Source organism: Neovison vison, chromosome 4 (genome assembly GCF_020171115.1).
Source record: "Neovison vison isolate M4711 chromosome 4, ASM_NN_V1, whole genome shotgun sequence".
In the NCBI taxonomy this organism is placed as follows: Eukaryota; Metazoa; Chordata; class Mammalia; order Carnivora; family Mustelidae; genus Neogale; species Neogale vison.
Genome location: NC_058094.1, coordinates 33919056 through 33932911, shown reverse-complemented (window position 1 = coordinate 33932911; position 13856 = coordinate 33919056). Strand labels below are relative to the sequence as shown.

Here is a 13856-nt window from a genome sequence, read left to right as displayed (position 1 = left end):
TATAAGCAATCGTTGGATTTTGAAGCCCAACAACGAAAGTCAAATTAACATGTAATGTCCACTATTACTAAAAGCAAGTCCTTCCTTTTACCCACGGTGGGTGTTATTACTGCCAAGGGAACATTAGGGGAAAGAGAAGAATGACTATTTTAGCACATCAGTGGGTTTGAGTATAGAAGAATAGAACATATCGTGAAAAGTAGAGATAACCTAAGGGAGAATTAATCAGTTCTTTAATTCAACAGATGTTTTTCAAGCACCTCCTATATGATGCTTAAACAGATTCAGGATGCTGTTCCTCATGAACCTTAAGGTCTGAGAGTGTTGTTGACATTCCTGGATAGAAGCGGATATGATTACCTGGGGAAGAGGTACAGTGAGGAGGAAGGCCATCGTTAGGTTGAACTGTCTTCAAAAGATCCAATTTCCGCCTTAATTTTTTCTGAATTTTTTTACTTTCTTGCAATCACAATTAGGGTAATTACAATTTACTTAAACAATGAGAGGATGGTCAAGATGGGTGAAGGCGGGTGGGAGATACAGATTTCTGGTTACAGAATGACGAAGTCACAGGAATAAAAAGCACAGCGTAGGGAATGTAGTCAACCATACTCAGATAAAAAAAGAAGAGTTTTAAAAAAAGAAATGAAGTTTAACAAATAGTTTTCTTATGTACCATATAAATCTGAGAAGCCCTAGAATCTTGCTCTTAGAAGTTTCAATTTCCAGAATTTAAATTTGGTTAATGAATAACCTATATTTTTAGAGACAAATACATTTGTTAACTTAGATTGGAAAAAAGTAACATAATGAAAATGTATTTGAATTCCTAACATGAAGTCTGCATCTAATAGAGGTTAGATGGTCAGTTTAGAAGAACTGATAGAGGGTACCTGAGTGGCTCAGTACATTAAGTGTCTGCTGCAGATCAGGTCATGGTCCCAGGGTCCTGGGATTGAGCCCCACATTGGACTCCCTGCTTGGGGGGAGTCTGCTTCCCCCCTCCTTCTGCCTCTTCCCTCCAGCTCATGCTTGCACTCAATCTCTCTCTGTCTCTGATAAATAAATAAGTACATCTTCTTAAAAAAAGCTTAAAAAAAGAACTGATGTAAATGTCTATTTTTTAGAGTTCCCTAGAGAAATTCTCATATATCTCGTTTTTAAAAATATAGCGAGTAAATACAAGTAGCCAGTTAATGAGATGTGACTATGTTGAAAATTGGCACCAGTCAGTTATATATATCTTGCCAGAACTATTATTTTTTTTGCTATCCTTAAAGCTTTCATTTAGGCATATTAACTTAATGAAGTTATGGTGTCAGTAATATAAGATCATAGCTTAACCAACTGAACCACTCAGAGCCCCACATTTCCTTATTCCTAATCTAGATTATAGTATGTAGCATTTAGTTCTTGCCCAATACATATTTGTTAAAATAATATATGAGTTAATGTATATAATCTATGTTTCTCATTCTAAAATATAGACTCTCAAAGATTAACTGGCCATCTACGTTCAAATAAATGGCTAATACCCAAGGTGGGACTAAGAAACCCAGGTCCCTTGATTCTGCTCTTCCTTTATGATAATCGCCACCATGCTGAAGCATTTTTACTTTAGTCACACATATTAAAAAATGACAAAAAAGTAAAATGAATTATGCATAACAGATACCCCTAAAGGATATTATGTAGGTCAATACTATAAAATTTATTTTGAGCACTCTATTTTAATTGTATATTTTAAAATATAGGAGTATGTGGCTTTATGTGACAATTGTAACTGAAAAGAGTTGTTTTTAAGTTCTAAATGTTCTAAATTCTAAGTTCTTAAGTTCTAATGTTCTAAAGGCAGATGTAGGATATAAGTGTAAAAACAGAAATGACATCCACTTACCTAATCATAAAATGGACTAGTTCCTTCATTTTCTTTTTTCTTTCTTTCTTTTTTTTTTTAAAGATTTATTTATTTATTTATTTGACAGAGAGAGAGAGAGAGATCACAAGCAGGCAGGGAGGCAGGCAGAGAGAGGAGGAAGCAGGCTCTCCGCAGAGCAGAAAGCCCTTTGCGGGGCTCGATCCCAGGATGCTGGGATCATGACCTGAGCCGAAGGCAGAGGCTTTAACCCACTGATCCACCCAGACGCCCCCCTTCATTTTCTGTATTACTATCCCTTTAGGGCTCGAGGCTAGGATGTCCCCTGGCTGGGCACTTGTGTGACACTGGAAGGTGGAAGAGTCATAGAAACCCTCATTGTCTAGCCGCCGTTGTTGGCAGGCGCATGGATGTAAACATCTCAGTGGCTCCTGGTGAGCTCCTCCTACTTAATGGACCCCCTAATGCTATGGGCAGCAGAGATAACTGGTGGCAGATTCCCATAGACTCTTGAGCTTCACAGCGGCTCCCTAAAGAACATCTTGAGAGCCCTTGTGTTTGGTTCTTCAGGCTGAGAATGGCAACATCAGCTTCTCTGGACTTCGTGAGTGGTGCAGTTGCGTAGCTCTTGATCACTGTGTTAAAACCCTTACTTCCTGGAAAACCTAGAGTGACTTTTGTTTTTATTAATAAATCTTGATTGATACATTCGCAGGCTGTGTTTCAGATAAGGGAGAAAGAGATTCAGTGACATAGGAGACTTTAGAGGGGAATGCTACTGTTGCTGGGTTGGTTCATTCCACGTGTAGCCTTTCTCTGTTCTTGCTTTTACCCACCTCCCCACAATGATAATAACATCTAAGAAATTCACAACTGAGCTATCTAAAGTCGGTCATCTTTAACTTCAACTGACCTCACTTTTTATTATCTCCTCTTCGTATTATCCTGGCAAAAATCCCTGTAACAGATATTCTGAATTTCTGTCATCTTTAGGATTCTGGTCTCACTGCATTTCATGGCTAGTGCTTGACTATCTGGGTTCATACCAGAGAAGAAGACAGTGTGACTGTTTTGTTGACAAAGAGTAATATGTATGATTACAAGGTCTGCTATGTTGTACCAGTGTTAGGGGGCAGCTCGAGAACTCAATATATGGCCTCTTCCTCTGAAACTATAAGGAAGTATGAGGGATCAGATGTAAAGACAAAGAAGAGAAGTGTTATTGAGCTGGCCTTAATCTCAGTGAAGTTAGAATAAAAATAGCAGTCCCTTTGGACTTCTTCAAAGACTTTTTTTGAATGGGCGATGAATAAGTCATTATTGTTGTTATTTATTTAAATTGCTTATCTCAAGTTAGAGCAGTAAAGAAGGGTTGAAGACATAATGATTAGGTGGAGATTTAGATGAACCAATATTGGGAGTGATCTAGGTAGCTGATGGATGAAAAATGATTTTTTAAAAAGATTTTCTTCATTTGTTTATTAGAGAGAGAGAGAGAGACTATGAGAGCGGGGAGAGGAACAGAAGGAGAAGGATAAGCAGACTGGGCCTAGCAATGAGCCAGACGCTGGGGCTTGATCCCACAACCCCAAGATCATGACCTGAGCCGAAATCAAGCTTCAGATGCTTAACTGACTGAGCCACCCATAGACCCCTATGAAAAATGATTTATGAGCCAGCATTTAGGGGTGCCCTGCATTGGGCTCCTTGCTCACCGCAGAGTCTGCTTGTTTCTCTCCCTCTGCCCCTCCCCCTGCTCGCTCTTTCTGTCTCTGTCCCCCTCTCTCAAATAAATAAATAAAATCTTAAAAAAGGAAAAAGAGCCAGCATTTCATTTTAGTCAGAAAAATATTCAGCTCTTGAACCAAATCAGTTTGGCTTCAGTATGTTTTCAAGTGACTTCATATCAAGGTGTCAGGAATAGAGAGAGAGTCAGGTGGAATTTTTCAAAGCTTCGGAATAGCAATTGGGAGATTGTCGAAGTGTATTGAGCCAAGCAAAGAAATTAGAGTCTAAGCCCATTTTGCTGCAGCAGAGTATGATGCTGACTATCTTATTTCAGGGTGTAAGTATATTCTGTATGTAATATGTCAGGCATTAAAGAACCATATCAAAAATACCTTTTAAATTTCTTCTTTGAACTGAATAGAGTGAATACCAGTAAGACTTTGGCTATGGCATGACTTTAAAAGTTTTTTTTTTTTAAAGCAAAATAACTATTTGAATTTAATTCATCAACTCACCAGTGAATGAATGAATGAATGAAATGTTGCGTTGTTTAGACATTGCTCTTCTCATCATTCTTTTCCTTTGCTTACTTAGGACACGAAGTCCATCCGTATCCCGAGATCAGAATAGAAGATACGACCAAAGAGAAGAAAGAGAAGAATATTCACAGTATGCTACTTCAGATAACGCCATGCCTAGGTCTCCATCAGATTATGCTGATAGGAGGTCTCAGCGTGAACCTCAGTTTTACGAAGAGTCTGACCATATAAATTACAGGGACTCCAGCAGGAGAAGTCACAGGCATTCCAAAGAATACATTGTAGATGATGAGGACGTGGAGAGCAGAGATGAATATGAAAGGCAACGGAGAGAGGAGGAATACCAGGCACGCTATCGAAGTGACCCGAATTTGGCCCGTTATCCAGTAAAGCCACAGCCCTATGAAGAACAAATGCGTATTCATGCGGAAGTGTCCAGAGCAAGGCATGAGAGAAGGCATAGTGATGTTTCTTTGGCAAATGCTGAACTGGAAGATTCTAGGATTTCTATGCTGAGGATGGAACGGCCATCAAGGCAAAGATCTATATCTGAACGTAGAGCTGCCATGGAAAATCAGCGATCTTACTCAATGGAAAGAACTCGAGAGGCTCAGGGACCAAGTGCTTATCCACAAAGGACCACAAACCATAGTCCTCCCACCCCCCGGAGGAGTCCAATACCCATCGATAGACCAGACATGAGACGTACTGACTCACTGAGGAAACAACACCACTTAGACCCCAGCTCTGCTGTGAGGAAAACAAAACGGGAAAAAATGGAAACAATGTTAAGGAATGATTCTCTCAGTTCCGACCAGTCAGAGTCAGTGAGACCTCCACCACCAAAGCCTCATAAATCAAAGAAGGGAGGTAAAATGCGCCAGGTTTCATTGAGCAGTTCAGAGGAGGAATTAGCTTCCACACCTGAATACACGAGTTGTGATGATGTTGAGATTGAAAGTGAAAGCGTAAGTGAAAAAGGTAAGTACGGTCTAATCGTACTTTCCCTGTAGTTAATTCCCTGGGGGTTTTCTTTTTAGGTTGTATTTCTGATAAACATTTAATAGTTAGATATAACTACCTTTATTTTTAAAAGTTTCTTAATGGAGCCAGTTATGTGAAGGAAGTTTCAAGTTTTAAAAAAAGTAAATATCTTCTGTTGTTCATGTGGCGGAGAAGTCTACTGATTTTTTTTTTTTTTTTTTAAAAACCTTTTTCACTTTGTTTATGAAAATTTTCCTACATCTCTTCATGGTGTGTTAAAAAATACCTATTAGCTATAGTTGTAAAATAACATTTTGTATGTGTTTCCTTTTACAAATAGCAATGTGTTTACTTTAGAATATCTGAAAAATTCTTCAAAGTGTTAAGAATGAAATGCAAACTATCCACAACCTTTTCTCTGAAATATAACCATTGTTAACATTTTGTTGTATTTTCTTCCCTTTTTTCTATGCATGTGTATTTCACATATTGATAAAATTGGTATCATGCTATATATAATTTGTATTCTGATTTTTTTAATTGATATCATATCATTTACTTTTTTTCCAAGCCATTAGATGTTCCTCAGAAATACGTTTTTAAAATGGCTGCACTAATAGTCTATCATATGGATTTACTACAAACTATTCCTCTCTCTGGGGGTATTCCAGTTGCTTCCAATTATGAGCACAAATAATGTTCTAACGGTTATCTTTACATAAGAATTTTTGCCTGATCCCTGAGTATTTCACAAATACATATTCATGCTCTGATTCTTATAAGCTCTTGGTTCAGAATACCAACTTGCTTCCCAGAATGGTTATAACACTCTATACTCTTGTCAGAAGTTAAATTTTCAGTCTCAAAGAACTAAATCTTTGCAATTGAATAGGCCACAGAAAGGCTTTCTCTTTGTCATTTGAATTTGAATCTGATCGTGTAGTTGAATGTTTTGTATTTTATTGGTGTTTGATATCTCTATGAATTACCAGTTCATTCCTGTTATTTCTTCTGCCCATGTTCCTATTGGGGATTAATTCATTTTTCTCTTAATGATTTTAAGAACTTTTTATACAGTTAGGATTTTTACCCATTTAATGGTCATCTGTTTCAAATGTATTTCCCATATTGATGTTTATCTACTGATTTTCTGGGGTCACTTGGAAATACTGAATTTAATAGAGGTGTCTTTGCATCTTTGGTGATTGCTTTTTTCCCATTTCTTTTATCCATAGAAACTCTTTATTCATCCCCAAGGCAGTTAAATATTCAGCTGTGTATTTTCTCATGTGTTTTTATTACTTTTAGCCTTTAACTTTTTAATCTTTCTGTGATTTATTTTGGTATTTACCAAAATATACCAGATATGTGAGGATCTAACATGAATCCCCTGCTCGCCACACACACAATTTTCTGACACCATTTGATGAATAGCTGACTCCTTCATAAGAATCAACAGGAATCAATAAAGGAATTCAAGAAGACAGATAGATAGGAAGTTAATATGGAATAATTTTGTGCTGTACCAAAAACAGAGAAGTGAATGAAAAGCAGTTCCCATTCTGCGCTAAAAACAGAAAATGTGATTTAAAAATAACTAATAAGAAAGGAGGGGGGGCCTACAAGAAAAAAGCTATAAAGCTTACTGAGTAACAGAAAGGAAGGTAGTCACTGAGTGAGTAGATATTCATCATGTTCCTGACTGGGAAGGCTAAATATTGTAAAGGTGCATGTTCTTTCCAAACAACATCTTGGGGTTAAGGCCGTTCTAGTTATAATCCCAATTGGTGCCTATATTTTATTTCTACAAGTTAATGTGGAAGGTGTACAGAGAAAAAACTTCACTCTTTTTTGCCCGTCTATGCCTCTTAGGGTCATTGGGGCGGGGGACTGACACAAGACAGAGTTAACAAGAGGAAAACCAATTTATTATCCTGTGTATTGTGCATATATGTGGGAGCTTTTGGCTACCTGAAACTTATGGGGGTGGTTAGAATTTGTGCTTATAAAGTCTCTTTGTAGAAGAACAGTAGATTTCTAGAGAGATGACAAGACAAAGAAAAAGGACTGTGAGTTTCTAGGGTAGCAAATCATGGGAAGGTGAGTATATGAGGGAATTAATGGAAGCTAAGTGTTAGGTGGTAAAGTCTGTTATGTAGACTTCTCCAGAGCCATCTCTTGCCTGCTAATTAGAGCAATTAACTTCTGTCCTTCCTGATAGAGGGCAGTGGGGAGGGACACCTTTACAATCTATATCCTGCTTTTAGGAAAAGAGGGGGGAGGGCAGGCAGTCTTCTTGTATTTGCTTCTTCTCAGGTGCCTTCTGCTGAAAATAATCCTTCTACCAAAATGGCATGTTAAAACAAATGAATGATAAGAACATAGAAAATGCCACAAACCAAAGGAGAAGAGATCAGTTATTCAACAGATGGGCTTAGGCTGAGAGTGACAATCTGTGAGTGATAGACCATTGTTGTGAAACACTAACAGGGTTTTTTGGAAGAGCTTGAGTTTTAGAGTCAAAGAGGAGCTCAGATCCTGGCTGTGAAATTCATTAACGATAGGATCTTCTTCTACCTATTTCACCCCTCTAGGTCTGTTTCCTTATCTATAAATATAATAGTATGTTCGTTGTCTGGTAATTTGTCAAATAATAGATAGTAAGAACATTTTTAGATTACTTATTTAATGTTTTATGGTAGCCAACAATGGTTAAGACTTCTTTGAGACAGCCTTCCAGAGTTTTGATTGAACATATAGTCCTGGTTACATGGATTGTGGTCATCTATGTTGACATCTATGTTCCATCTCTTCTATGATCTGCCACATACCGAAGTCGGCTTGTATTCAGGCTAAGAAGAGTATACTTTTTAACTTGTTGAGATATAATTTTGAGATATAAATCTCAAAAAAAGTCTGTCTTAAATAAGACACAGTTTCTACCCTTAAGAAATTGAAAGTCTAAAATAACTAGCAATATTAGCCTGTTGTATTTGTATTATAGGTACTATAGGTCTTCAGAAGGAGAGGCATTGGTTCTCTCCACTAATTTTATGTGATTCCTACATTTTATTACACTTACCTCTTCGCCATGATATAGTTTTCTTTTTACAATGCTGTATTGATCACTTCCTCATATTTTGTGTTGGGTTAAAAAATTACAAACTGAGCTTTTTCCTTTTTTTTTGTCTTTAGATTATAGAAAGAGATATGTCTTAGATTGCCAGTGTCATGGTATCCCTGCATCTCATTGTTAGACTTGTCTCTCAAAGTTTAAAATATATTTTTTCATGAGTTTTTAAAAAGAACTATTGACCTTCCAGTCTTATCTATGATCTCCTTATTAAATAGTCTGGAACACATTTCTCAGTTTCAGAACTATTGACATTCAGGGCTGGATAATTGTTTTGCAAGACTGTTTTGTGCATTATAAGGTGCTTAGCAGCATCTGTGGCCTCTACCCACTAGATGCTAGTGGCATGCCCACCCCAGTTATGAGAACCTAAAATGTCTCCAGATATTGTCAAATATCTCCTGTGGGACAAAGTCCCCCATAGCCACCTCTACTTTCTATCCTTAGCCTCTCCACTTACTTTCCTTCTCGCCTCATTTTTAGAATCAAATGAGAGTCATGGCCAGCATTTAGAAAGAAAAAAAAAAAAAAAAAAAGAGAGAGGGAGACTGGAATAGGATAGGGTAGAAAATATCAGAGTGGAGTGCACAGACTAAGGGTAGTTGATCTACAAAATGGTTCTTCTCTACACACAATGTAAAAAATATATATTTCTTATTATGGATCGTGGCCAAAAAATGTTTTAAAGCTCTACTCCTTTATGTTATAATTTCGTGATTGACCTGATGCTCGTGTTTCCCGCCTTCCCGCCACGCCCCCACCACCATCTCTTTCTAGAACTGGAGTAAGGTCTAAAGATGGTGTGCAGTGGCTAACTGATACAGTATAAACATGAAGCTTTTTCTTATTTGGTGTATTTTAATTTTGTATTATAATGCAACTTGTTTTTCACTGTAATAACATAATCATATTGTTAATCATTTGCTGAACTCACAAAGGATTCTGTGTTGTTGTTTATAAGCAGTGAGATCACTGTGAAGAGGTTTCGTCTCCCCTGTCTTCTGGGTTCTAACCTGACTCATTTTACTTGGTTGTTGCAGGTGTCTGCTTTTTCTGTAAAATCTTAAGGGACTGGGCTGGGAAATGTGAGCATCCATGTGCTTGGCAGTATCCTAAGTTATAAACTGTGAGACATTTGATTCGATTATTAGACTCTTGAAAGTAGCACATCCTTTTTTTTTTTAAGTCATCTTTTTTTTTTTTTTAAGATTTTATTTCTTTATTTGACAGACGGAGATTACAAGTAGGCAGAGAGGCAGGGAGAGAGAGAGGAGGAAGTAGGCTCCCTGCTGAGCAGAGAGCCCTGATGCAGGGCTTGATCCCAGGACCCTGGGATCATGACCTGAACCGAAGGCAGAGGCTTTAACCCACTGAGCCACCCAGGCGCCCCAAAAGTAGCACATCCTTTAACTTATTTTTGGGAATGAGTGAGTGGGGATGTGAAGGTGGAGCAATTTGGAGAGAACAGATCCAGAACGGGAAAAAGAGGCGATAGACTGCAAATCTCCAGATAGAAGCACGAGTCTTAAAGTATTAAGAACAAATGCTAAAGATGACAGCTTTATATATGCCTGAGTTTGGGTGTCAGTATCAATAGTGAAATTTGTCCCCTTATATAATCTGAAGTTTTTTTTTTAATTTTTAAGTAGTTGATTTACTGTATAGGTTTATAAGGAAAATAGGAGACTGAAGTGATAGTCAATATCATTAGAAATTTAAAGAAAATGTTGATTTATGGTATTTGAGACCAGTTACACATGTAAGGAGTTCTGAGCCAAATGGTCTAAAAAGCATTTAGAATAAGTTGTAAAAATGGGAATATTTAAAATTTTTTCAGTTGTCTATTTTATTACTAAGACTTACACAAGTAAAATTTTTAAAAGTTAGAGATTGATTACTTTCTTATATAGTCACTTCATCTGTTGATAAAATAATTTTATGCTAAGTAATTATTCCAATTGTAATATGAGTCTTAGGCCTTCACAATGGGATAAAAAGAACTCAACTGCATCGAAGCAACATGCATATAATTAATCACTTGCTATATTAGGCAACATTATAAAATTACTTCATCAAGTTCTTTTCTAAATAAGATACTTGTTATCACATGAGCAATCATGTTATAAATACATATTATGAAGCTGATCCCAGACTTGAAATTATATAACATAAATATAAACATATTAAGAAGTTAAATGAACTCAAAGTTAATTTGTAAAGTGTGTAACCAGAAGGTCAGTTGACAAATGAGAATAAAGAATTTTTTGTTTCCTGGTAAATTGTAGCACATGAATGTTTAAGATGGTGATTCTTTTCTCTGCAAAATATTTCCTTGTTAATTATAGATTAAACACTATGTTAAGCATTTGCCTAAAGAAAAAGGATTATTTTTAATGGAAGATATAGTACCCAACATAACAAGAAAATAATCTTAAAGATTTCAGTTTGTGGGATATTTGAGAGGGTGGTTAGCTAGTTGAGTGAAAAATTAAAAGCAAAATTAAATTATAGACTACTTACTGAAGTTAATTTGGAATATAGAAGTCCCTATTAAGTTGGATTAGAATTGAATAGATAATGCTTAGATATTGATATTTTGTACAGCTTAAAAACTGATAATGAAATTTATTCGATAGAAAAATATAAATCTTTGTGAAAAGCATTTTGTAATTAATTGATAAGAAGTATAACAGAGCAAGTACCTAATGGTTTTACAAATGCTGCACAAACCAATTATATCTGACTTAAAAAAGCATTGAAATAGCAGGAAAGTTGGGTCTTAGACTAATTCAGTATTTCAAGCAGTATTTGGTAAATTCATTCATTCATTCACTCATTCATTTATTCTTTATTTCATTCAACTAAAATATATTAAATGCCAAAATAGTATTAGAATATGAAATATGCAAGTATTTTTATGACCCTAGAATTGCTTTTTTGGTGGAACAACAGTAAGTTGTTCTGACTACATTTATGCTAGCTGACTCATCTAAGAAAATTATGCAGGGGTTGGGCTTTTGTTTTTGTTAGCTCATGCTAGAAGTTATCTATTTGCCTTTCTAGGATGTATCCATGAGAAGAGCTTTTTCAGGAAATATTTGGGGTATGCTTCAAAGCAGAAGGGCAGCTCAAATTATTGCCATATATAACCTCATTCTCCCTGGAACTGCTTATCTGCCTCTTTTTGTAGGGCTTAGCTTGGTTGAGAACTCTTTCTGGAGTGGACATAGGAAAGTTCAACTATGAACTCCTACAGTACAAGATTGATGTTAATTCTTTTAAAAGAGGACCTAATGAGATATAGGTAAAGGTTTAACTTTGCAGGCATCTACGATGTTCCTGATACTTTGTCCAAGTCTTGAAATATAATCATAATTCATTTTTTGAATGAACTGTTGAATAAAATAATAGGATCTATGAAAATCACAAACTTGAATGGATGATTAAAATAAAAAGAACAAGTTAGAAAAAGAACAATTTAGACCAATGTAAGAGGAAAGACAACAAAATAAGAAATTACCTGAAAGAGAACAAAAGATGTAAGATTCTAGGTTAAGAATAAATGGAGATGAATGAAATACTTTCCAGTCTCTTCAAACCAAATGCATTTTAGATATGACTATATTTTACAAAACAGTACGCATATTCAGAAGTGTGGGCGTGTGTGTGTCAGCAGATTGAGGTTTAATTTTATTCTTACGGATGATTCTGTAAGCCACTTTATTTCCGCACACCCTGCTCTTTACGTGTTGGAAATTTTTTAAGAAAAACCTTTGTTTCCCATGGAGCTACTAACCTGTGCTTTGCAACTGAAGATACCTAGGATTTAATTAACCTAGCATTTGCGTCTCCTACCCTATTCTTAGATGGTAGGAGGGGGCAACTCTTCAAATTTTGAACTTTAGATGTATTTTCCCAAAGAAATGATGTTCTAAGTGACAATAAATGTTACCTTTTTATTTATTTGATTCTGCAAATTTAGGGAGCCAGTTCTGGCTACTAAGCTAGGTACTTTGACCCTGTATGGAACAAAAGGCGTACATCTCAGTTTTTATTTTGCTTTTTTTTCATCTGGGAAATGTTTTTTATTTCACCTTTATTTTTGAAGGATAATTTCTTTAGATACAGAATTTTTTTTGAAGATTTTATTTATTTATTCGACAGAGAGAGAGATCACAAATAGGCAGAGCAGCAGGCAGAGAGGAGGAAGCAGGCTCCCCGCTGAGCAGAGAGCTCTATGTGGGGCTGGATCCCAGGACCCTGAGATCATGACCTGAGCCGAAAGCAGAGGCTTCACCCACTGAGCCACCCAGGAGCCCCAGATACAGAATTTTTTTTAAATTTTATTTATTTATTTATTTGACAAAGAGAGATCACAAGTAGGCAGAGAGGCAAGCAGAGAGAGAGAGAGGAGGAAGCAGGCTGCCTGCTGAGCAGAGAGCCCGATGCGGGACTCGATCCCAGGACCCCGAGATCATGACCTGAGCCAAAGGCAGCAGGTTAACCCACTGAGCCACCCAGGCGCCCAGATATAGAATTTTTTTTTTTTTTGTGATATCTCTGGAATTCTAGTTTCTTTATTTTTAACTAGTTGTGAGCAATACAGTGATTTAAAATTCTAGTAGAGTGATAGGAGGATCATTTTTTTTCTCCAATTTATTTATTTTCAGACTTTCCACCCTCTTTCAACACTTCGTATAAGTCATTCCATTCTTTTCTAGAGATAAAGGGTCTTTTGTCTTGCTCTTTTCAATATAGTCTCTTTGCCTTTGGATTTCAGCAGTTTGACTGTTTTGTCTAGGGTTGGGTCTCTTGGGATCATGAAGCTTTGTGAATTTATAATGTTTTTTTCTTAAATTTGGGAAGTTTTCAGTCATTATTTTTTCCGACTAGTTTTTCTGCTTCTTCCCTCAGCACCCCCCCCGCCCCGGTATAGCAATCCCATTATGTGTATGTCTGTATGCTTAATATTTTCCTACACATCTCTGAGGTTCTTTTCATTTTTTTTTTCAGTATTTTTTCCTTCTGGCTTTTTTTTTTTCAGAATGGATAATTTCTCTTGCTCTCTGGTAGAGTACACCGATTGCTTCATCTGCCATCTCAAATCAGCTGTTGAGTCTGTGTAGTGAATATTCATTTTGGCTGTTGTATTTTTCAGCTCTAGAATTGTCATTTCTTTTGTTTTACAGTTTTATTTCTCTCTTGAGAGTCCTTAATTATTGAGTCATTGTCATCATATTTTCCTGTGATTCTTTGACATTTTTTTAAAAAATACATTTTTAATAGCTTCTTTAAAATCTTTTTTGTTAAATCCAACATCTGGGTTCACTCAGAGTTAGGTTTTTTGCCTTTTTTTTTTTTTCCTGGTTTGGGGTTACGTTTTCCTCTTTCTTTGCATGCCTTATAATTTTTGGTTGAAAATTGGAAACTTTGATGAGGTACTCTAATAGCTCTGATTTCTTATCCATTTTCCTAAGGATTGTCTTGTCTTTCTTTTCTTTTTTCTTTTTAAATGTCTCCATAGTGATATATGTCCACTGATCTCTCTGCTCAGTTTGTTTTACTCAAATGTGTGTGTGTCTGTGTGTGTGTGTGT

The 13856-nt window shown here is 36.3% G+C and overlaps 1 protein-coding gene across 49 annotated transcripts in view; it reads left to right on the top strand.

Annotated features, from left to right (window-relative positions):
- Positions 1-13856, top strand: part of RIMS2 (regulating synaptic membrane exocytosis 2) — a 592339-nt gene that overhangs the window by 266838 nt on the left and 311645 nt on the right. For all 49 annotated transcript variants that reach the window (XM_044245143.1, XM_044245129.1, XM_044245136.1 and 46 more), the window contains one exon: positions 4199-5124. In XM_044245143.1, the coding sequence (XP_044101078.1) occupies positions 4199-5124 (926 nt within the window). The remainder of the gene's footprint in view (positions 1-4198; positions 5125-13856) is intronic.